General features: G+C 49.2%; 5 protein-coding genes across 5 annotated transcripts; 2 read left to right on the top strand and 3 right to left on the bottom strand.

Moving 5' to 3' along the window:
- Positions 1–40: 40 nt before the first annotated feature.
- Z518_05225 (uncharacterized protein) lies at positions 41–5,086 on the bottom strand (the record flags this gene model as incomplete). The annotated part of the gene is made up of 6 exons (XM_013416039.1): positions 41–1,156; positions 1,211–1,839; positions 1,911–2,223; positions 2,249–2,916; positions 3,021–4,388; positions 4,447–5,086. 6 exons carry the CDS (start codon positions 5,084–5,086, stop codon positions 41–43), a joined length of 4,734 nt encoding a protein of 1,577 aa, XP_013271493.1.
- Positions 5,087–8,512: 3,426 nt separating this feature from the next.
- Z518_05226 (uncharacterized protein) lies at positions 8,513–9,985 on the bottom strand (the record flags this gene model as incomplete). Its single annotated transcript, XM_013416040.1, has 1 exon — positions 8,513–9,985. One exon carries the CDS (start codon positions 9,983–9,985, stop codon positions 8,513–8,515), a length of 1,473 nt encoding a protein of 490 aa, XP_013271494.1.
- A 4,559-nt stretch (positions 9,986–14,544) lies between these two features.
- Positions 14,545–15,365, top strand: Z518_05227 (uncharacterized protein; the record flags this gene model as incomplete). The annotated part of the gene is made up of 2 exons (XM_013416041.1): positions 14,545–15,192; positions 15,288–15,365. The coding sequence occupies 2 exons, from the start codon at positions 14,545–14,547 to the stop codon at positions 15,363–15,365; spliced, it is 726 nt and encodes a 241-aa protein (XP_013271495.1).
- A 607-nt stretch (positions 15,366–15,972) lies between these two features.
- On the bottom strand, positions 15,973–16,639 carry Z518_05228 (uncharacterized protein; the record flags this gene model as incomplete). The annotated part of the gene is made up of 2 exons (XM_013416042.1): positions 15,973–16,488; positions 16,544–16,639. The coding sequence occupies 2 exons, from the start codon at positions 16,637–16,639 to the stop codon at positions 15,973–15,975; spliced, it is 612 nt and encodes a 203-aa protein (XP_013271496.1).
- Positions 16,640–17,178: 539 nt separating this feature from the next.
- Z518_05229 (uncharacterized protein) lies at positions 17,179–18,752 on the top strand (the record flags this gene model as incomplete). Its single annotated transcript, XM_013416043.1, has 3 exons — positions 17,179–18,229; positions 18,283–18,546; positions 18,601–18,752. 3 exons carry the CDS (start codon positions 17,179–17,181, stop codon positions 18,750–18,752), a joined length of 1,467 nt encoding a protein of 488 aa, XP_013271497.1.
- Positions 18,753–22,740: the final 3,988 nt, after the last annotated feature.

Below are 22,740 nucleotides of genomic sequence, written 5' to 3' on the forward strand. Positions count from 1 at the left end.
TGTGTTGATACACTTTCTCTAAGAAAATCAATACCCCCCCTTATTTCTGTGGTCCAGGTCTCTCCGTTGCCGTTGCTTCAACCTCATCCTTCTTTTCAATTGCAGAAATCTCTTCATTTACTCCATTGCCATGATTCTCCTCCTGGTCCGAATCTTCAACAGCTCGATCTTTTTCGGAATCTACTAACACCCCTCCTTTCTCCGGATCATCATGAACATGCTGCTCCATGCCGTCTGCGCGACTCTCTGTCTTTACCAACGCAAGGGCTCCATCACCTTCCTTTCCTTGATACTTCTTCCCTTTCGGCATCCTTGCCAGCCAGTAAATTGCCACGGCGGCAAAAATGTTGAAACCAATGTAGACGAATAAAATTCCAAAATCTCTCCATCTGTGTGAAAATGAGATGTTCGCTGACGACAAAAAGGTGTTCGTGCTATCCAGTGAGCAGAACTCACAGTTCGTAGCATTCGCATTAACCAGATACCCACCAGCCGCTGAGATGTACGGCTGAAGGTATTCGCCACATGTCGATCCTGCCGGCGCGTTAAAGCGTAAGAATTCATTGTCAGCACACGTGACAGGCGCGTGGGCCACACCGTTGCCAAGTAGTCCTTCCACAAGATAGGTGAACGGTGAGACCCGGTACATAAAAATCCAGAAGCCAGGCATAGCGTTTGGTCCTACCAAGACACCATTGAATAGCAAGCAGAGAGAAAATAGGACGTTGGCAAGATTTCCCGCTGCTTCAGCCGTCGCAATACCTGCGATTATCATATGGGCAAACGTACTGCTAAACAGGATGAATTCCCACACGAACAGGAATTCCAGTGCTCCGCGCGAAGACACTGCGTCGGTGTAGGTGGCATTTTGATAAAGACCGATAGGGTAATACCAGCAGAAGAACAATACTACTGCACTTAGGGTTGCCCAGGGAAACTCCACGAGGATATTCGATAGCATAAACGCTTTCCAGGAGTAGGTCTTCGAGGGACGTTCTCGGGCCTCGTAAAGGCTACGCTGAGTGACAAAAAGGGGCATGATCTGTTGAACGAGTTGTGAAAAGAGGACAAGGAGCATGAAGATGCCAAAGAGTTGGTTGTTGAGACCCTGCTGTGTGTTCGGCGCTTTGAAAAGCGAGAACCCGATAAAAAGACCCTAAGAGTATTGTCAGCAATCTTTTAAAAATGTTTAGGCCAAGTCAGGACTTACCGTTAGACAGCACAACAGTAGTTTGGAGTAGATGTACACCGGTGTTCGCCAATACTGTTGAAGGATTCGCATTTGTGTTTCGTAAAATTGGACGATAAAAGGCGCGGCAAATTCGTAATAGTCGGCCTTGCTGGTGGTGACTGGCGACTCTATCTGGGATCTTTCCATCTTCATCTCTTCCAGTTCCCGGTGTACCTGGTGATATTCTGGCGAGTTCCGCCAGACTTGAAACCAGTCAATATCCGAATGGGACCCAGGAGCGGCTCCAATTGCTTCGAGCATATATTCAGCTGGGTTTGCACCAGGAGGGCATTGTGGGGCCCCGTTTCTTTGGAAATAGTCGATCAATATGTTCGAGTCTTTGCCCACGGGGCCGAAGTACACTGTTTTGCCACCTTCCGCGAGGAAGAGTAGCCGGTCAAATCTCTGAAATAGGATTGCCGATGGTTGATGAATAGTGCAAAGAATCGCCTGGCCAGCATTTGTGAGCTTTTCCAGAAGGTTCAGAATAGACCAGGAAGTTTGGGAGTCGAGCCCAGAAGTGGGTTCGTCGAGAAACAGGAGTAGCTGTGGTTTCGCAGCAAGCTCGACACCAATAGTTAAGCGTTTTCGTTGCTCCACATTAAGACCTGTCGGGATAGGCGAGTTGGTTAATACTGCCGAGAACCATGTGAGTAGAGGACACAGAAAGGCGACCAACCTTCTCCAGGAACACCGACCACTGCGTCGGCATATTCTTGCATATCCAACAGCCTAATGACCTCTTCAACATATGCAATCTTTTCTGCTCGAGGTGTGTCTCTCGGCTGTCTCAACAAAGCACTAAAGCGTAATGCCTCTCTCACAGTCGTCGTTTCAAGATGTAAATCTTGTTGCTGTACATAACCAGTTTTTCTTTGGAAGGACCCATCTCGTTTCTTTCCGTCGACCAGCATCTCGCCGGTGATAACACCCATGGTCACTCGCGTGGCCAGACAGTCAAGTAGAGTAGTCTTACCGGCACCAGAAACGCCCTAGGACCATCGTCAGCTCATTAACTTCAGATCGTGATAGGATTAAGCATGCCATAAGCGCAGTCATTGTTCCAGGCTTCACCCACCCATCGACATGGTCGAGAATTCGGCGAGGCTGGCCCTTGATCTTGATATCGTAACAGACATTCTTCCATTGGAAGATGGCTGTCTGTTTCTGAATCACAGCACTAACCTGCCGAGCCAACTCCTCATCTTTTGTCTGTTTTCTCTCGAGGGCGACAGCTTGATCAGATATTCCAGATTCGGTATCGTCCGTTTTCTCTTTCAAGAATTTTGGTTTGTAGCCTCTGCGGAACAACAAAATCTCGCCCTTGGACTTTTTGGCTGAGACCGTCTCGGTGGCGGCTAGGTACATGACAAGAAGCCCGATCATAAAAACGAAGAGAATCCCTATATTTCTCCACTTGTGTGCGGCATAATATTTGTAGGAGGAGTTGATATAGGCATCCCCATCGACAGTGGTTTCGCCAGCAACAGAACCAACCACGGTACAAGTTTGCGATAGTGTTGTCCCGTCCCCGAATTGGGGTGCCGGGGGGATAAAAGTTGAACAATCGTACCGCTGGTTGTGGAACTCGTTGACCATAAGACTCTCAAAGCCATAGGCGGTGGGATTAAGCCATCTAATCCACGACGCCCAGCCAAGCATGTAATCGACAGGTATCACAAAGCCTAAAATGAGTGGGTTAGTCATAATTCCCCGGGAGCCGGCACAGTTGGAAGACGAGACAGGCGGCCCGGTCCAACTAAGCCGTTGACACATATAGAGAACTCACCCGTATAAACAACAATGGCAATCATTAGGACAGCTGTCGGAACCAAGGCTTGGATCAGGGTCCGCGAAACTGATGCGATCACTCGAAACAGCATGCTCATGGTGAGCGTGAGGACGTAAGATGTGAACAAGAAGAAGAAAAAAGCACCCGGTGTTCGCCGTAGATTGGTCATAAAGTAGAGAATGAGGTTAAATCCTATGGCATTCAGAGTCTTGGCCGGTATATCCATTAGCATGGACGCAAACGCCTCTGCAGAAGGATGATAGAGTGCGTAGCGCGTGTGCTTCTCGACGATCGGTCGTTGTGCGTACAGCGTCAAGATCTCCAGGGCGCTGCCGAATGCATTGAGTAGGACGGCAAAGAAAATGAGCGAGCTCCGAGCTCGTAGCGAATCGCTATTTCCTGGTAAATTGTAGAAAAGTGAAGATACCACAAGGGCGTTGACACAATTGCCGAACAGTTGAGTGGCCGTGATAGAGGGATCATCCATCAATCTCTTGTAGCTTCGCCACAGGCACAATAAAATTTGATCTCCGTAGGATAAAGTGTAGGGAGACGACTTGCGTTGGGCTTTTGATTGTTGGATGCGACGAGACTGTAGGAAAGCTTGAAGGTTGGCTCCGCCGATGGGATTAGTGGTCTCAAACTTCTCAAGCTCCTGCAACATTCTTTGGCGCTCTTCACTTTTCTCCCACCGTTCCACAAACTCATCTGGAGTGCGAGGGACTTGTGATTCGTAGCCTTTCTTGACGATACGTTCAATGGGGTTGGTCATCGACGTGAGGAAGTCAGGCACCGTCTGGCGTTTGGCACATTCAAATCCCATGTTTTCAAAGTAGCGCTGGGCTTCGGTGGTCCGGCCAAAGAAGATTTGGCGTCCCTGATACAGTACGATAACCTTGTCGAAAAAGTCGTAGGCAGATTGTGGTGCTTGATAGATGGCGACCGCTGCGGTAGTCTCGTTCAGATCCGTGGAAGTCCGAAGGGTTCTGCAGAACTCAATTGCGTTGGCTGAATCAAGCCCTCGGGTGCTATTATCCCAACACTGCAGCGGCGCATTACTGAGGGCGGCTTCCGCGATCGAGACTCGCTTTCTTTCACCACCGCTCGCACCGCGGACGAAGTCATTTCCGACTTTGGTGTTGATGGTGTGTCTAATGCCAAACGTGGCCATGACCACATCACGCAAATGTGTGGCGTACATCTGTTTGGTGATACCGTGAGGCAATTTGAGATTTTGTGGTGTCCTTGCTCGTGAGGCGAAGAGGAGGGTGTCTCCCACCATCAGTTGGGGAAAATGAATGTCCTGTTCGGCCGTGTAGATAGCTTCACCTCGGAAATCCTGGTGCATTTGTTCGAAACTGATGCCTGAAAGTGGGTGGTGTCAGTGCGAACGTGGCCCCAATCAAAGCGGAGAGTGACATACCTTGATAATTAATGTAAGAATTCTCACCCAGGTTAAAGCCGTGCGTTTCACCGGCGACTGTTTTCAAAAAGGTCGAACAGCCCGATCCAGGAGGTCCGAGGACCACTAGCATTTCTCCCGGTTGCACAACACCCTCAAAATTTCGCAAGATATCGACGCGACGTCCTTTGTTGCCAAGGAAGCCTCTCACAACATCCACGGCGGCCAAAAGATAGTTGTCGACGGTCTTCTGGAAGTCGCTTCCCTTGGTGTATCCGAAAGCGGAAAGATTTCGAAAGGCGAAGCCTGCTTTTCGTCCCACATTATCCTGGCCCGACTGCTTCTGCAGCCGCAGCATGGCTTTGGTCCAGGCTCTACCATTGAAGTTGTCCGAATTTGGATCGACCTCGGAGTCGGCTCCTGCAGCCTCGAAAGGATGAAAACCTTCTTCTGAAGTTGAGGCGCGGGAATATTGACGAGCAAGTCTTTGGATTTCCCTGTTCTCATCCTGGCCGTCCTCCACTACTGCGCCGCCGCCGCTTTGCAGCATGGATCTGTCCAAGTGAGGATAGTCATCGACTGGAGATTGCGGAGAAGCTCCAGACATTCTGCGGGTCCGATCATTGTTTGTGGTGATGTTGCCAACCAACGAAGTCGACATTTTGACTGGGGTTTTCTTTTATCTGAGCATAGGTGTTGGCCAGCCTGGTGGACAGATCAAAGAAGGCTGCAAAAGAGTTAAGATGGGAGGTCATGGCCGTGGATTGGTAAGGGGGAAGGAAAGAACGAAGTCAAGGCGGGAGAGGGGCACCGATGGGGATAGTATACGAGATGGACGGGTCTGTGAAAGCGGAAGAGCAGGGGTCGGCCGGGAACAAAATCGTCTAACCGACTACTAGCGGGCTCAAGTTGCGCGGGGTCTCTTTGCCCGGTCGCTGGATGTCAGCATTTCCTCTTCCGAGACTCTTGGCTTCGATCCGCTCCGACCTCCGAGTTGTTCCTTCTTATGCACCTTGCACAACTTGGAGTGGAGAAACCTTCCCGTCCATGGCATTTGTTTCCCTTCTGGTGCCGAAACTCTCAAACGGATATTTAGCAAAAGGCCATTCGTGGGATGGCTTACATATAGAGCGTATTCATCAACGATATTGCTGAATCCAGATTTCCCCAGACCATGCAAAGTCGGGTAAAGAAAGCCTCACAAAGTCCCATCACGTGTTCTCATGTGACTGTAGATTTCTGCCAACGGGTCTGGCTTATGCTAAACTACATTCGTTTACGAAACATAATATAACTGTCTGCTGGGGCCCCCCCCCCTCCCTGACAGACGGTTTCTAGTTGGCTTATACATTCTCTTCCCACCACTACAACAACATAACACACCCGTACCACCTCCCTTTATTCCCGTATGCTTCAAACACGAATGTAACTGTTTTTCTTCTTCCTCCCCCCCCAAAAACGGTTCCGGACACGAGGCTGTCATGTTACGAAATGATTAGCAACCTGAAGCCTTTCGCATTCTTGTAGCACCACGCGCATGGAATCACCGCATTTGGGTCTGGAGAAAGACCATGAGTCAGCAGTAGCCAATTTCGGTTTGCCAAAAATGCTCTCTTGAGGCTCCTCATTCCCAAGCTGAACATGCCCCACTTGGCTCATTGTTCCCGTTGCAGGTTTTTCCTCTCGTAACATGAATGCTCCCCGACGGCTCTTGAATGCAACTCCGAAGTCATCCGATGCCAGAGGCCTCGTCATAGTGGTGTTATCGAGGTGGTAAATACGGTGTAGCCGTCGTAAATGAGGTATCAGTTTTCCAACCAATCAGAACAAACCATTTGCGGAGTCACGTAGTATGTGCCATTTTGCGCAGCCTTGCTGCCAACAGATCTTGAGGGAAGGTGATAGCCAGATCATGATGTGCTAGTTTGGTCCAGGAACATTGGCAGGACAAAATGTTTCCCTCTAACAGACATGTGATTGGATTCTTGTCACATGGTTTGTCCTTCCCCCAAATCAATCAAGACAACTTCCCGGTATGAGCTTGGCTCCCTTGACTTCAATTCCTTCGAGCACGCATTAGAATACCACTCAAGTTCGCCCATCCTGACTGATCATGTCTCTATTCTTTGTCAAGGCAATTCACGTGGAGTCATAAGCACCATAACGATGATAACCGTCACAGCAGTTCCCATGCCCTCGACCACGACCCCGGCCACGAATGGAGACAACATGATTCTGAGATCTTCCCTGTGCATGACGTTCCAATGCGCTATTCATTCTCTTTCGACACATGTTTACCAAGCCATCGACAGGAATGAAGCGTGTCTGCAGAGCTTGTCTCTCCTTCTCAGTAGTATATCCCTCCCAGTCCAGCACTAGAAACGCCCCACAACTCATCAAAGAACATGCCTTCTACTGGTGGTGATTGCTGGTCACCAGGTCCTTGGCCTTATGATGAGGATACGTGATCGTATCTGGCTGATAGCTGCCGATGAGCTGGAATCTGACCAGGATTGACATGTGAGTCGCAAAGGAGAGACGACAACTTCGGGGACCAGCCTTCATGTCGATTTTTATCGAAGTGCGTATTGAGCTTGGGCGAGGTGGTCCCTCTCATTGCTGACGTTCTCAGAGCTTTCGGCAACCCAAGGACGGTTTTTGAACCTTCACCGGTAAATCCTTGCCTCATGAGGTACTCAATACTCTCGCTTTGCATCTGTCCGCAGGCGGAGAAGTGGTCGGATTCTTGTGACCGACCCTGGGATGCCATGCTTGGACCTATCATGAGAGCTTTCCGCAACGGTAATGTTGAAATTGTTCCTTTCCAGAGCGTCACGACTCAAGAAAAACTCATAAACCAGTCGTCTAAGCTCTACGGGTAGCTTTCCAAGGCAAATCTTCTCGAATGGTCTCTGTACTCCTGCTTCAATAGGTGGAAAACGGTACCATTGCGCAGGATTCGTGAATCTCTTGCGCTCTCGATATATATCGAATCGATCAACCATATCCTCACATCCCCGCTTCATTTTAGTCGAGAAGGGGATGTGATGCCGCGTATCGATTTTCCTCAAAAGCAAAGGATCCGAGGAAGCGTCGACAGTTGATTTTTCGCTGTCCATTTGATCGTTGAAGGGGAGTGCGAAGGTGGAAGAACGGAGGCACAGTTTGTGTTGTGATGAAGAATTTTATCTCCATCGCTGCAGTAACTGTACAGGGCAGCGATATGTGCGACCTGTCATGACCACAGTCACAGTGATCGCTTGTAGCAGATCACTGCGCAACACAAGAAGGAACTAAAAGAGTAAATATTGAAGAAATGCACTTGAATCGCTGCCATAAGATACACACTAGGGGCCCGTCGCCAAGACAAGGCTTGACTGCCCCTGACGCCGAAGGGGAATCACTAGGACAGGCCCATGTTGTTGGTCGAGGCAGGGAAAATGGAGAGTAATAGGAGTTTAGCTAACATGTCGAGGGGAACATTATAGGTTATATCTCAGAACTAGAGTGTTTGTCCTATAATTAGAATGCTATCGTATGAGGGTTGCCCTTGTCCCATTTAGAGGAATAAGATACTCCATATCGTAACAAGGCAATCCACAGTACGGCAAGTTTGTTGATCAACGTTGCGTGAACGTCTTTGTTATCACCGTCGGTCCCCACATCCTTTTTATTAATGCCATCACCATATCACTTATCAACACGTCAAACACCAGAATCCCTCAAGACCCTAAAGCCCATACCGAAGCAATCGACGGAATTTTCCACTGTCTGCACCGGACGGTTGCATTATTTGTCTCTTCCGAACTGTTCGGAAATGACAACACTTAGAGAGCATTCAGCCTCTGAGCAACTTTCGATGGGGTTGGATTGCTCTGTCTGGTCAGGCTTGTCTTTCAGCCCCTGACTGTTTACCCATGTGGCCCACACGTCGGTTGGTAAAGAACCATTTACAGTTCGGTCCAAAAAGTTTGCACTTGGCCACACTCAGTCGCGACGGTGGAATATTTCACGGGTAATGCTGTTGAAAGGTTGTGTAGACCACCTGTTTGGGTTCTGACCGGAACGAGGAGATACTAATCTCCCTTCAAGGAACAGCCTCGGGAATATGTTCGCGAAGATTGTCGTCCATCTTTTGGGCCAGTTCAACCGAGTCCCGGAGGATTTTGACAGTATTCTCGTCAATGGGTTGAACCTGCGCACCACTCATGCAACTCATGTCCTGCTTGGTGGCGCCTTTCTCCCATGTACCGTCAATCATCCATTCTGTGGCAACATCGAAATCGACCGAGTCGACTTCCTTGTTCTTGAGGAGGCTACCGTTGAACCAAAGTAGCTTAGTCTTGTGGTCGACATGAGCAATGGTGAAGCTGCAGACCCTGTTTTCAGGGGAACCATTTTTATTTATTTTGACATGGCCGGCGATCGCTGCGTAGTGTTGTTCCATGGAATAAGGAGTACCAGTGAGTTCAAAACCAAACCACCAACTCTCCTTGTCGCCATATCCCTGTCTATAGGTAAACGCGTCGCGGACCTCTTTCGTATTCTGCCAACCAATGTGGAGCAGACCAATAAAGACATCCAAACGAGATTTATCAACCGCTACAACGCCGGAGTCACCCTCCTCTGCATAACCTTCCATGTAGACTTTGGACTGCCTGATGGTATCGCTGAGCTCTGTATGGGCGAGTTCTTTCTCCCACCACGCATGTCGTTCCTTGAAAGCACCCTGCCAGAGGAGTCTGTCGTGGAACAAAAGATTGCCCCTTTCGAGATACTTTGGATGCTCATTAAAGATGACATCTGGTCGTTGGAGGAAGACATCGTCCGCATCGAGCAGCATCACCTGCTCAAACGTACTTCCCAGTATGGCGAAAGCTTTCACAGCCCACCCGCCGTGGGGTAGGTCTAACGTCTGGTCATCGAAGACAGAAGTCACGTCAAAAGTTGACACATCCGGTTCGACAGAAGTAACAAAATCTCGGAAATTCTTGGGAAGGTCTTCGTCTCCAGAGTAGGCAATTTGAATGGGCAATTGAGAACCCAACACCTGGCGTATATTGGTAATGAGGTGGCACGCATAGCGGAAACGTTTCTTTCCCGTGGTGATGACCAGACCTTTGGAGCCCGGAACAAAGCTGGTGCGCAATCTTTCTACGGGCTTGCCGTCGCGCGATCCGGGCCGTTGGATAAATGGAACAAGCATTGCGGTCACACTTTCAATCAATTGGGACCAGTTTTCCCTCTCGTTTGGTGCCAAAGGTGTAGTCTCACTATATTGAATCCATTCTTTTACTACCTGTAGTCTCTTTCCCATCTGCCCAAACTCGGATTTGTCGAGAGGGTTTGCCCGCATAGAATTGGCGACCTCAACCGCGGAGGCATAATAGGAATGGGCGGATTGGTCATCGTTGGGGGTTCCTGGCGGCTGGATGGGGTTATTAGAGGCCGTGGCTGGCCGTTGCCAGGCCCAAAAGGAGAAGAGGAGGGCCACGGCAATGCCAGCGACCAGGATAGAACGATACCTGGCGGTCAGTGATACCGGAAGGTATGTCGGCATGGTAAAAGAGTATGGTATGGGACTGACATGTTGAGAGCGAAAAGTTTTCGGTCACTGCAAAGAGAACTTTAGAGTTTAGTTCTGGGGTAGCTCGGCCACCCTTAGGTGAAGCTCTGGCGAAGCGCTTTAGGCGACCCCAACCAAGACCCGACCCCCAAGACTGGGGACACGCCAGTATCCGAACTGCCAAGTTCTTCCCCATACGGAGATAAAAGAGCCCCACAGCGGTTTTCATTCATTGTACTCAGGATTTTCGCTACGGTGCCAGTCATTATTGATGTGCCAGAACGCGTTCAACATGTAACGGCTAGGTGGAATACTCGTATAGCACAACGACGTCGATATAGATGAGGTCCAATCAAGATGGGGGCCCAAGGGTGATGTGGGTGCTCTGTGCCCGATTCCATGCAAGCTCTGGTAACACCAGCCTCTGAGCCTGCCAGGCGGCGCATGTCATGACTTGAGGAGCAGGAAGAAAACTTCCAAACCATTCTCAATGATGATTGCAGATTAAAGCCCGAAGAGCCGTCGATATTGGGAAGTATGTTGTGTGCTGATTTCTCAACAAGCCGGCCGATACGGCCCAATAAAGGCCGGTATTGTCCGTCAAGCGGCTGCCTCGGCTCCTAACTAGCATAATTGCGTAACATGGTACAAGAAGTTTCCACTGCCTCGCTGTTTTGAAAACTATCGCCAATGAGTCCCCTGAATTACTCCTGCCCTTCTATTCCTTGGCACTCCTTGATCCTCCTTAATACCCCCAACTGCCAGAGGACCATGACATGACCAGGTGGACTGCCTATGAAAAAAGGCCTATTCAACGTCTTTGACAGAGTCGAGAATATTTACCCTTTAACTCATACTTTTCATTATTGTTTCCATACAATTGATGGCATGTATCGGCCATTGATGCCTTATACGACCGACCTACTTGGGCGTGAATCTCAGCACATCCGCCCCCCCTCCCTTCCACTTATTTACAGCATTGGACATTAGTGCACACTGGATAGAATCATGACACGGTGTATGCATCGTCTACTCCTGAGCTGGTCAATTTTGGGCCTTGCAATGGCTCAAGACGACGAATTCCCTGGGAAGATCGACTGTTATAGCTGGACCGGTCAGGTTTTCTCAAACAACACTCAATGTCCAGGCTCCCAGGTCTGCTGTCAGACAGCAGATTTGTGCGATCCAAATCGATTCTGTCTACAGAACAGCCAGATCATTGTTCCTGCATGTGCAGTCTTTCCCTGGACAAATTGCGCCAATATCTGCCAATATGGTCAGTCTTGTGCAGAGCGACTCCCTCGAAACTAGTTGTGCTGATTGCGTCCAATAGATCCTGGAACTGGATACCTACCTCGAGTGCGACGACGGAAGCTTTTGCTGCGATAACGACCCGCCGTGCTGTTCGGAAAATCATGGCATTGTGCTTAATGGGCTTGGTGCGATTGTCTCAACAAACGGCGGCATATCAACTTCCACCTCGACTTCCACATCGTCTACGACATCCATCGCTCCAACCACCACCTCCGATCCGACCAGTACTTCGACGGCAAACCCAGACGATACTGGTTTCACACCTTGACCCTCGAGCGGCCTGTCAACCGGCGCCAAGGCTGGAATAGGAGTCGGAGCAGCCGTGGCAGCTGTGACAATTATAGCACACGCGACATTGTTGATCAAAGCACGTCGCCATCAGGGAATCCAGAATAATTGGGGGCCGTCTCAAGCATATCCAGATCAAAATGTCCCCCGAAATACGGGACTATATCAACAAGTCAGCTATAAATATTCCGATCGGAACCCTCAACCATCAGAGTTGGAAGAAATTAACCGCAAAGCTGGTCCTGTCCATGAGATGCCAGGCCAGAACTTGCCGAGATAGCAGTGTAATGGCTTTCGTCAGTTGTGTTATTCCCAGAGGAGGTCGCCAAGGACTATGCTTGCAATTTTCACGCCAGTCAAAGGTCCTTGTGTTTTTTTGAAGCCGATGTTGGCGTCACTTAGAAAGATGCCTGTACATATCGAGGACCATCATTCGCGTCCAGCGGCCGGGAGCGATTCCGGCAAACACATTGGCCTGCACAGAAGCATGGGGCCAGACGATTAGTCATGTCCATATTTCTGCAGTCCCTCTGTCAATCCCGAACATATCTTTATTTTCCCTTCACAGTCAAGTCAGTTTTCGCAGCCTAGGAGTGCAAGGCCAAGAACGCAGCGACCAAACCACATTTTCCATGTCACGTGCCAGTTATTTCCCCATTTTGGGGGTTTGGATTGAGTTTGAGCGCTAACACGGTAACAGGATGACCGGGGCACTAGGTAGAACGACTTGCTCTAATTTGGTTTGGCGTGTGGGATATCGACAGGACTCCTCCAGATCATGCCTCCGGTTCTACAACGACCTTTGCCGTATTGCTCCTCACAGAGGGCCAAGATTTCTCCATGACCGGAAAGACGCCCCTTTCGCACACTGATCGAGCCAACATACCCTAGCGCAGCGGCTTCCGAGCATTCAAACAATTCCCGGCAGCAACATATTTCTATCGGCTTGCATGCCTGGACCTACTCGCATCCGCTCTCGACTTGGGTTATTTGTCACATTGAGCAACATCCAATAGTCATTGGTCCAGGAGCTAGTCAGCAGGAAAAGTAAGGGGACTTCTCTCTGGAAAAACCATTGCGCCAATCACACTCTTGCCGCCCCCAACCGCCAACCAAGGATACACCCTTTGGCTGATAAGCCCGCCGGTCATCTCTCTAGATTATTAGTCGGTATGGAAGAGTAGGTTCGTACATATTGACGCTCTCTTGGCTCAAATAACATCATTCCTTGACTTCGATGCGAAGACTTGGCAAATTTGGACCAGGCTAAGCTTAGCTTCTTAAGTCGATTCGAAGCTATCCCTCATCACACCTTGGCCCCTTTATCTCGTTTTTGCGCATTTCATATCCGAAATGCGCCACTAGCCTTGGCTAGTGACAGTTTGGTTCCCAGGGGCTCTGATCCGGAGATATGAACATTGACCCTATTACGTACATAATTCTGAAGACGGAGAGCGGAAAGTGTACTCGTAAGTTGTGCAGTAGACTTTTTTTTTTTTTTCTTCGGGAATCTGGTTGTCTTAGGATGCAGGTACCCACCGGTCAATTGCCCGTGCTCTGGATACTGCTCAGATTTAGCACGAGGACACACAACCACCGTCTAGATGGCCTAAAACCGGCGGCATCATATAATCTTTGAGCATAAAAACCATCAATACGGACATCAGAAAATCTGTCAACTACGCAGAGACAACATGTCGATTGTCAATCCGAAGTACAGTCCATATACGCCAGCTCCCACAAGGTTGCAGGGGAAGCCCATTGAAGCCAATGACTTCCCATGCCTGTCTCTTTCTGTGATGGCGTGCAAAGATCTCGGTTCTGAGAACGCCTTCTCATTTGTCAGAGGCACATTTTGAGGCAGTCGGCGCGCTTGTGACAATTCGTCAAATCCTGCCAGGAACTTCTGATGATCCGTATCCTTGGAATTCACGGCACTTCCGTCGGCCAAAGCCATCGCATGAAGGAAGATCACCACAATCTAACACAAGGCTCCGAAAATGGTTAAAATTACTCTCGGAATATCTGTGAAATTGTGTGCGAGATGGATCATGGTCAAGATCCGCATGATAAAATTACATAACGCTACCTGGATAGCTAAAACCTGGACTTGGATCATCGAAACTAACCCCAGTTCGTTTCGCGGATACAAACTTTTAGTGTGCCGTGAAAACACCAGATAGTATCCTTCTCGAAATCAAGGCATGGGTGACTATCAGAGGGAAAATTTCATACATAAGTCAATGAACATGGACAACTGTAAACCCCTGATCACCCCATGGCGCGGGATTCCTGGAATCGCTGCCAAAGTGTCTGGCCCCTGGGGTGCAAAAGGACAAAAGTCTAGGATGAGAAAAAAAAGGTGTTCTACGCTATTGACGCCCACGTCAGGCCTGGGATGTCACAAGTACAATACCTTTGTGGAGTGTACCCTGTAGCTTTTTTAGCTGTAACTTTTCACCTGTTGACATTACAAAGTGTGGAGAAGTGGAGAACAAAAATTACAAGGCCGTATCTCAGCCTCGGTCATTTCACGCCTTTCCCTTTTCAACTTAATAGGGACCTAGCTTTGCTGGTGAACTTTAAGATAGCTACCCCGAGAATTGTCAAATTTCTTCCGTGAGACGTGGCCGATCATTTATTTTCCTGCGGCTCCCACATTCATCCAAGAGGCACCGACACAAGTACAATATCACGTGAGCCTACAGCTCGTACTCTAATTCAAGTCAAGGGAAAGCCAATCCGCTTTATCGAGTCTCCAGCAACATGTCACACAATGGACCGTTGCTTCCACTGAAGCGTTCAGAGATGAGTGCTTGTTTCTTCATCTTCCATTTTACCAGCGTCCGTTGTGTTCAACTGGCTGAGAAGACTCGGCTTAGCTCAAAGCCTCCCGCAAATTCAAGTCCATCCCAAGCAGGCTCTGCCACGAACAAACTTTCTGGCAAAGAATGAGAGACGAGTTTCAACTTCAACTGGGTGATCTGTTCAAGTCACGAACAGTTCTGGTGACTGTGATTATTCTTCTGTGCTTCCTCGCCAATCAACCTCCGTTCAATCAAGCCGGGAGTGCTGTGATTCTTTCCTATGCCCAGGAAAAATCGTCAACTCAGTACGTCAAGGGCCCACGAGACGTTGTTTTCGTGGTTTTCCACGCAATGCTTTTCCTATCTCTTCGATATCTGCTCGTGGACCAAATCTATCCCCAAGTCGCACGCTATCTGAAAGCGAAACCCAGCGCGAGGTTCTCAGAGCAATTGTTCCAGCTCACTTACTTCTTCTTTTCAAGTTCGTACGGCATCTACGTCTCTGTCGAACAGTCGATATGGCGCTTGAGCATAAATCAGCTATTGGATCGGTTGCAAGATTCTACGCTGGATGGTAAGGTCAAGTACCTATACCTCATCGAGACGGCTTGGTGGGTTCACGAGGCGGCCTACTTAGCCATGGGCCTAGAGAAGAGAAGAAAGGATTTCTACGAGCTGATCATCCATCACGTCGTGACTATTACTTTGATCTTGGGGAGCTACTGGTATAATTACACGGACTTTGGTCTGATGATCCTTGTCCCACATGGTGCCAGTGATGCTCTTCTTAGTGTATGTCTCTTCCCAGTTCTCCCGCATGGTTCCCCATTTCCTTGAACGAGACTGACAAGACTTTCTATTCATCATAAAAGCTCGCAAAATGTCAGTGTACACCAAATCCCGACTCATGCCCGCTGCATGGCTCGTATTTCTACTGGTCTGGCTCTATGGGCGACATTATTTGATGATTTGGGCCCTTGTCTCGGCTGTGAAGTTCTACATTTTCCTTCTCGACATCAACCTGCCGCCGCTAACTCGATCTCTTCAAATTACGTGCTTGATTTGTCTGGTATTGCTGCAGGGATTGAATTTGTTTTGGTTGACGCAAATCACGAGAGGCTTGAGGAACGCACTAAAGTCTGAAGAGCATCATCATGATATTAGGAGTGAAAACGAAGCCGAAGACGAGGATGAAGGCCAGGATGAGAAAGCTTAGATAAATTGGACAATGGGCCCGTCTGTAGGTGGGTGGCATTAAGGTCTTCCCGTACATCACGTTGTGGGAACAAAGAATGAAGTGATTCGATGCTCATTCTTCAGCCATACTTGGGCAATAAAATTGTGAAGACAAAACATCTATATTTGTGGACTGGGAATGAAAGATCTAATTAGATTGCTTGGGCAATTAGGAATGATCCTCAACCTTTATTCCGTCACATGGATCCTGGTCGTTTAGCTGATGCCTCCCCGTTTCCCAGTGATAGATGGTATTGAATTTTCGTATACACTTGGACTGGCGGTGGTGCACTGACTATGCTCCCTTTTGACCTATCCAAAATGATGTGTTTCGAGCTATAATTCTCCCTCTCGAGCCTGTTTCTTAGAGATCCAGTTCATTAAACCCAACAGCACAAGTGTCCACGACATGAGAAACAAGGTCAAGCTAGCCGAAATCGCGAACACAAGAGTCACCATTATATCATGAGCATCCAAGAGCTGCAGTACATCTCTAGCGGCCGCCAGAAACGTGAGACCCGCAGCCATGGCACAAAATGCACCCATGAATTTTGACAAGGGGCGCGACGGGAGACTTGATTTAGGTGGCGAACTGTACCACAAGACGTATGTGAGAAGACGACACGCTGCAAACCCAATGAGGAACATTCCGAATTGATAGTGCACTTTGACAGCCAATTCCGAGTCTTGGTGATGCGAGCTGATGACGAGTCCAAGCAGCAGGAGAGTCAGTGCCGGCAAAGGATTTGCGCGGACAGAATTGTCGTCTGAGTCTGCCTCACGGGGACTTTGTTCTGTGGCGCGAGCATTCAGGAGACTTCGAATAGTTGGCGATTCAATGAGCAATCCGCACTGGAGGATTAAATGTCAATATATGTCAAACATACTGACAGAACTGAAGACTTACCAATCCAGCCCCGAAGAACATTATCGCAATGGAGACATGTTCGAGATCGGATGCAGTCCAACGACCTCCCCAGCCCGTAATATGCTCCATGAACATGCCGGTAGCTCCATAGATGAAAATGATTAAGCTCTCCACCTTTTCAAAGGAAGGCCATTGGCAATACGAGCCACCTTCTTTGTTTGGATTCGGTTTCTGGTTCCAAGCCCAGCCGGCTTCTGCAAAGCAACCAGCCCATCGGCATAGATTGAAATGACCGCCTTTCCCGCTTGGGCGAGCTGTATGCGGCTAATTATTGCTTGGGCAAGTCCAACCACATCTAGCGATCCCATGTGGCTGTGACTATGATCAAAAAACAATGGGCTTATCATCCACTGCCTCACACTATCATCCCCGTGCAATCTTGGTTTCGTGTACCGCCCCTCGACTGCACGGGGATTGTGATCGTCGACACTAGACACGCCAATATTTCATGGAGTCTCTTGAATTAATTCATATGCCCAAGCAAAAAGCGCTCTGAATCATTCTCCAATATCGAGAGGCAGACGGAGGAAACCGTTCATAGACCACGCATTCCCTCGTTTGTTGAGACTTTCCTTGATCAGCACTCTAGAACTTGAAAGAAATACTTTGAGAAGATGATTGGTGGAGCCGTGTCTCTTGTCGCTTTGTTCTTGATCCTATGCCTCATTCCAGCAAGGCACATCCCATCTGACCTCGACCATGTCCGTCAACTTGTGCAGAGGTGGTGGTGGTTTGGGTTCGATGTCGCACTTCAATTTGTGCGATGGGTGAACCAGGGTATTGTGCTCCAAGAGTCCACCAAATGGATGGAACAGAATGGACGAACCTTCTCAGTGAATTTTGCCGGACACACCAACATATGTACCGCAGATGCTGTCAATGCCAGGGCTGTATTGATGAACAATGCCAAAGACTTTGAGATCAGTTATGTGCGGCAAAACGCCTTCCGCCCCGCTGTTGGAAACGGCATTTTTGCCGCCAATGGGCCGCAATGGGCTCATGGCCGGAAAGTTCTCAGTCGGGCCTTGACACACAGACAAGTGAGGGATCTTGGCCAGTATGAGACACATGTCCAGAACCTCTTCGCTCACTTGCCAGCTGATGGTACGACGATTGATCTTCGGGATCTGCTTTCGTTGTTTACCATGGACACGAGCACCCATTTCCTCCTTGGTGAATCCACGTCCTGGCTCACAACAGCCGGGTCAAAGATGACACGTACACTCGACCAGGCCTTTGATTATGCCATCGAGATCATGAGACTCGGCACAGATCTTGGGTTCTTCGTCCATTTGCATTGGGATGCAACGTTCAGACGGAGCTGTAAGCTTCTCCATGACTTTGTGGACTCATATATCATCAGGAATTCAAATGCAGCCATAGAAGCATCCCAATCAAGTCTTGAAGAAGCAAACCCAAGAATATTTCTCAAACAACTGGTCATTTCAGGCAGCGACGCCAAAGCCACTCGAGACCATGTTTTGTCTTCTCTTATGGCGGGTCGAGACACCACCGCATCACACATCGGCTTTGTTATTTGGAACTTGGCACGGCATCCGAAGGTCCAACAGAAGCTTCGGGATGCAATAGCTTCCATCGAAAGCCCTACCTTTTCCTTCAGGCAGCTGAGCGAGATCACTTATCTTTGGTGGGTCATAAAAGAAGGTACGAGTCCGATTCAAACGATAATTGCGTGCTTCAATTCTGATTTCCCTCAGTTCTTCGTCTCTACCCCAGTGTTCCGGCCGATGACAGAGCATCGAACACCGATACTCAAATACCTCACGGAGGCGGGACAGATGGCCGCCAACCTGCTTTTATTCCAGCGGGCTGTATCATCGATATTCATGTCTGGGCAATTCATCGACACAGATCGCTCTGGGGTGAAGACGCCGACAAATTCAGACCTGAACGGTGGGAGGAATGCGAGAATCCCATTGGCTTTATGCCATTTGGACTAGGTCCCCGGACCTGTCCTGGCCGTAAGTACATACATCCCCCCCCTTTTTAAAATGACTCATTAATAACCTAAGCAGAGGAGCTGGCCATGATTCAGACCGCCTACCTTACGGTCAGGCTTCTGCAGACCTATAGCTCCTTAGAAAGTCGCGATAAAGAACCATTTCGCGAACGAGTGTCGCTCAGTCTGTCATCGGAAAATGGATTTGAGATAGCTTTGCGAAGGTAGATTCTGCTTGTGGCTCCGAGATTTGCAGATGCTGGGAGTGTTCAAACGTTACCGCGATTTCTGAATTCTTTTGCATGCATATAATCATATCAGTCACTGAGATGGATTGTTTCAGTTCACGCTCGACGCCTGGTGGCAAGATGCGTGACAGAGAATCGTTCGGAGTAACAACGAGAAAGAGTTTGTCGCCTCGGAGGCTCGGAGTCGATGGCACATGATGTTAGTGCAAATCACGTGATTTACAGATCACGTGGCAATCTCTTCGCAAATGCTCTTGGGTCACGTCACACTTTGAGACTTTCTAGCTGTGAGATTGAGTCCACGATAGACCCCATCATTCACTGATGATGTCTTTGGATTGGCAAAAATCATGTCGACCTGGACATCGTGGACTCCAAGTCATCCCGCACATCCTCTGCCATTTGACAGACTCGGTAATTCGGCGCCGAGGCATTCAATTGGGAGCGGGGAAGTGTGCGAAGCAAAAATATGCGGAAGCGGACCGGGCGGTTGCGAGGCACGATTTGGAGTACGAAAAAGTGCCAGATCCGGGGTCAAGTCCGACGAAAACGAGGATACAATTTCAAGAAAACGATCTCCTAATATACGAAGCCAAATAAGAGACTTGGCCAGTCGCATCCTATATAGTGGATACCTTTGTCGGGGCCTACGACCGTATGCCCAGGAATGTGGGGTCGAACACAGCGCTTTCCCCACACAGAGGAAGAATCCTTGGAACAATGGAACAACAAAAGCGGTGCCTCGTATACGAAAATGGTTCGAACTTTCGTTTTCCTCCGAGGACTTCGACGACTGAGACAAGGACAGCACGGACTCCGATAAACTTTGACATGCAGTGCCGCAGTCACGATGCACGGACGGCCTCCGATAAGGCTAGGCCGATCATCGCAGTCAATCATCGCAAAATGTCAGCTATGTTGTGCCAGCACACGAAAACACGCATGTGGTGAGGCTCAGCTAGCCAGAGTATAAGTCAGCTGAACTGTCATGGGGCTGGACTATCTGGACTCCAGGAATAGCCCACGTCAGGTAAGACGTGATCTGGGGGTGAGACCCTGCAATCTGCAGTCATGCATGTCATGTGTCAGGATGAATGCCCTCCAAGCTGGAGTCAATGTGGCAGCCTGACCTGCAACAATGATCACAGACCTAGGAGCCGAGGGCCACGGTGCACCGAGGTAACTGACCAGCGTCAGAGGGACATTCTTGGCGATAATTGAACAATTGGGCGAATCTGGCTTTCCAACAATGCATCTGAAGAAAACGGAAAGAAGCAAGATGATGAGTGGTCGAGTCAAATTGATGAACTCAATCTCGGGTTGCCACAGTTTTCACGCCTCCTCGCCGCCAAGCACCAAATGTGTCCCGTCGGAATGGGCAGCTAATAACCGATGGGGACTGAACCAAGGCAGACGGCGTGTTTTGACATCTCGTGAATTTGCTTCCCCGAACAAATGGCGGATCGCGCAATACAATTTGATTCTGTGTAGTCTTGATAGATCATGCCCGACAGCGGGTACAACAAGGTAGGTAAAAGGTCGATTAAAAAAAAAAGAAAATGTCGAGACGGTAGATGCCGGATCAACGGTATACCATCCCCGAAATCATAGGGACTTGCCGATCAAATTGTTGGTAACAAAATTGAAACCAAAAAGAAAGGATTTTCCCTTTGTGTTATCAGAAAAAGGAAACTTGGTGATTGGGAGGTAAGCGAGATTGTGAGGGCCAACAGTTAGGGACGCCCGGTGGGCATATCCCAGCCACGCGTTCTCTCCCCCCTTTCCCACCAGGAAAGAAGTGGATGGGTGGAGATTCTGAAATAACAAAAAAGTGGCTGAATGGGGGGCATTTCGGTAATCGGGGGACGCACGCAAGCATCCAGGAAGTGTGGGGCGCTTTGCTTCTCACACGACGGAGAGTCGAGACGGGAGCCTGAAAGAGTCGGCGGTCTCACTTTTTTTCAGCTTGGGGCGAGCGGAAGGCTGACGGGTTATGGGTCTTCAGGGGACGGGGAGTTCACCCAGGAGCAAAGCATGGACCCTTTGGCCTCCACCATCACATCTGCCCCATATGCCACTCGTTACTGCTGGGGTGGGTTATTCTGGAACAATGTGGGCAATGGATTTGGAAGAAATTTGCCATGCACTGTTACGTGCCACCGGCGAGACGGAGAAGGGGAAAGAAAATGAAGAAAATGAAAGGTACTAGACGTACAGAATACATACCAGGACACAATGAGTTCTGAAATACCCCATCAGTGTCACAAAGGCTGCTACCCAACGGTTTTTTTAGGTACGCCCGAGGTACAGTACCCCGAGGTCGGAGGATGTACTACCCCGGCCAAGTTTTGGTGCAGAGGTACTTTGTGGAAGTTAAGGGATCTTTGGTGGGACGCCGTCGGGATTTCCTCAAACGGTAAGTCTGGGAGAAAAGGAACGAATGTCTTTGCCTAGCCCCCCCTGGGTCTTCGCGTCTAAATCTCGGGTTGAATACCCCCATGGTAGATTGGGTGTCAAAACTGTGACAAACCATGGGGCAAGTCATAGGCGGATGTTCTTCTGCTCGGTTGGGGTTGACTACAGCAGCAGAAGATAGGCTTTGCTTTCGGTCGCGACGATATACAGTAGCCTTGAACAGGCGGCTACCCTGGTCCATTAGGTAGGGGCGTTTTTACCATTTCGAATGTGTCGATGAAATCAATGTGGTAGAGCAACGAAAAAGCATCAAGTCGGCCCGTCACCTATCGGAAGAGCTCCTTTAGGCTAGGACGCAATACCGACGTTTCTCTGGCGCCCGGAAACAACCGATGGAGGAGGGGAAGAATTGGAGAGTCAGGTAAGTTGGTGCGTTTTTGGGCAGCAATTGGTTTTGCGCCCGGAAACAGCGATCGACAAAGGCCTGAGTCATTCGCAGTTTGACTTTGAGGCGGGAATGTGTTTGGGGTGCACACTGTTTGATGGTGTAACAGGATCGGATAAAGGCAGAAGAGAGGGAAACCCAAGGCATGAATACCTCGTATTTTTTGATATTGTGCCCAAACAAGGAAGCAATGCAAGAGCGTGGGATGGAAAAGGGTGGGAAAAAGGGGGGTTGAGCTGGATGAACAGTGAATTACTCCGGCTCTAAGCAGAGGGCAGTTTCCTTTGTAGGAAATTCCAAGCCCTTAAGTCCTACGATATTCCGTGCCCTGTTGCTGAAGTAATCGCCTCCGGTGGTTGCCAGCAAACACTTCTGCTGTTCATACCAATGTTCTTACTCAGAGGGGCCAGTTTGTTATCCTCGATAGTAATCAGAGACACCCATCCTGATGATCCGACCCCTGCTAGAGGCTTGCGAAACCCTTCGCATGCTTGTCAGATATTCCGTGCCAATTCTTCCAGGGGATGTCAGTTAACGGCGATGCGTAGTCATCGCATGCCAAGCTCGTACAAAGTACCCATAAGCTGCTATAATTTACTGTTACATAGCCCACTATGTTAGAACATTTAGCATCAGTATCTGGCTAAATATTACTACCGCAGTCATGCTGGATGATTCGATTCCGTCATCTCTACTGATTTCCTGGCGCCTCCTTGTGCTCCTGTGCAACTGCGCACCTGTTGCTATCAGTGTTGCTCCTATCTTCTCTTGGGCTTGCCTGTTCGCAAATCACAATCTGAAATCACCAGCATTCTGCGACCCTGCCCTTTCATAGGTGGGCATTTGTGGCATTTGAGGCGATAGAGCATTTTACCCGAACGAATCTCGACTCGACCCTGCATTTTGCGCGTGGGAGTGGAGGAGAATCAAAGAAAGTCGGAAAAAGTCCAGACCAATTTAGCCGACCCTTTTCAGCATTGCTCTGCGTGGGGGGACTCTGGCCCCTGCTCGTGAATCTGATCTGGGCCCCTCCCTTTGCAGTCAGTCCCCTTAGTACTCAGGCATCTTCGGCATCCGCCATCCACGTCGCCCTCCGTCTGCCAGCACC

The sequence above is a fragment of the Rhinocladiella mackenziei genome, assembly GCF_000835555.1.
Source record: "Rhinocladiella mackenziei CBS 650.93 unplaced genomic scaffold supercont1.4, whole genome shotgun sequence".
Taxonomy (NCBI): domain Eukaryota; kingdom Fungi; phylum Ascomycota; class Eurotiomycetes; order Chaetothyriales; family Herpotrichiellaceae; genus Rhinocladiella; species Rhinocladiella mackenziei.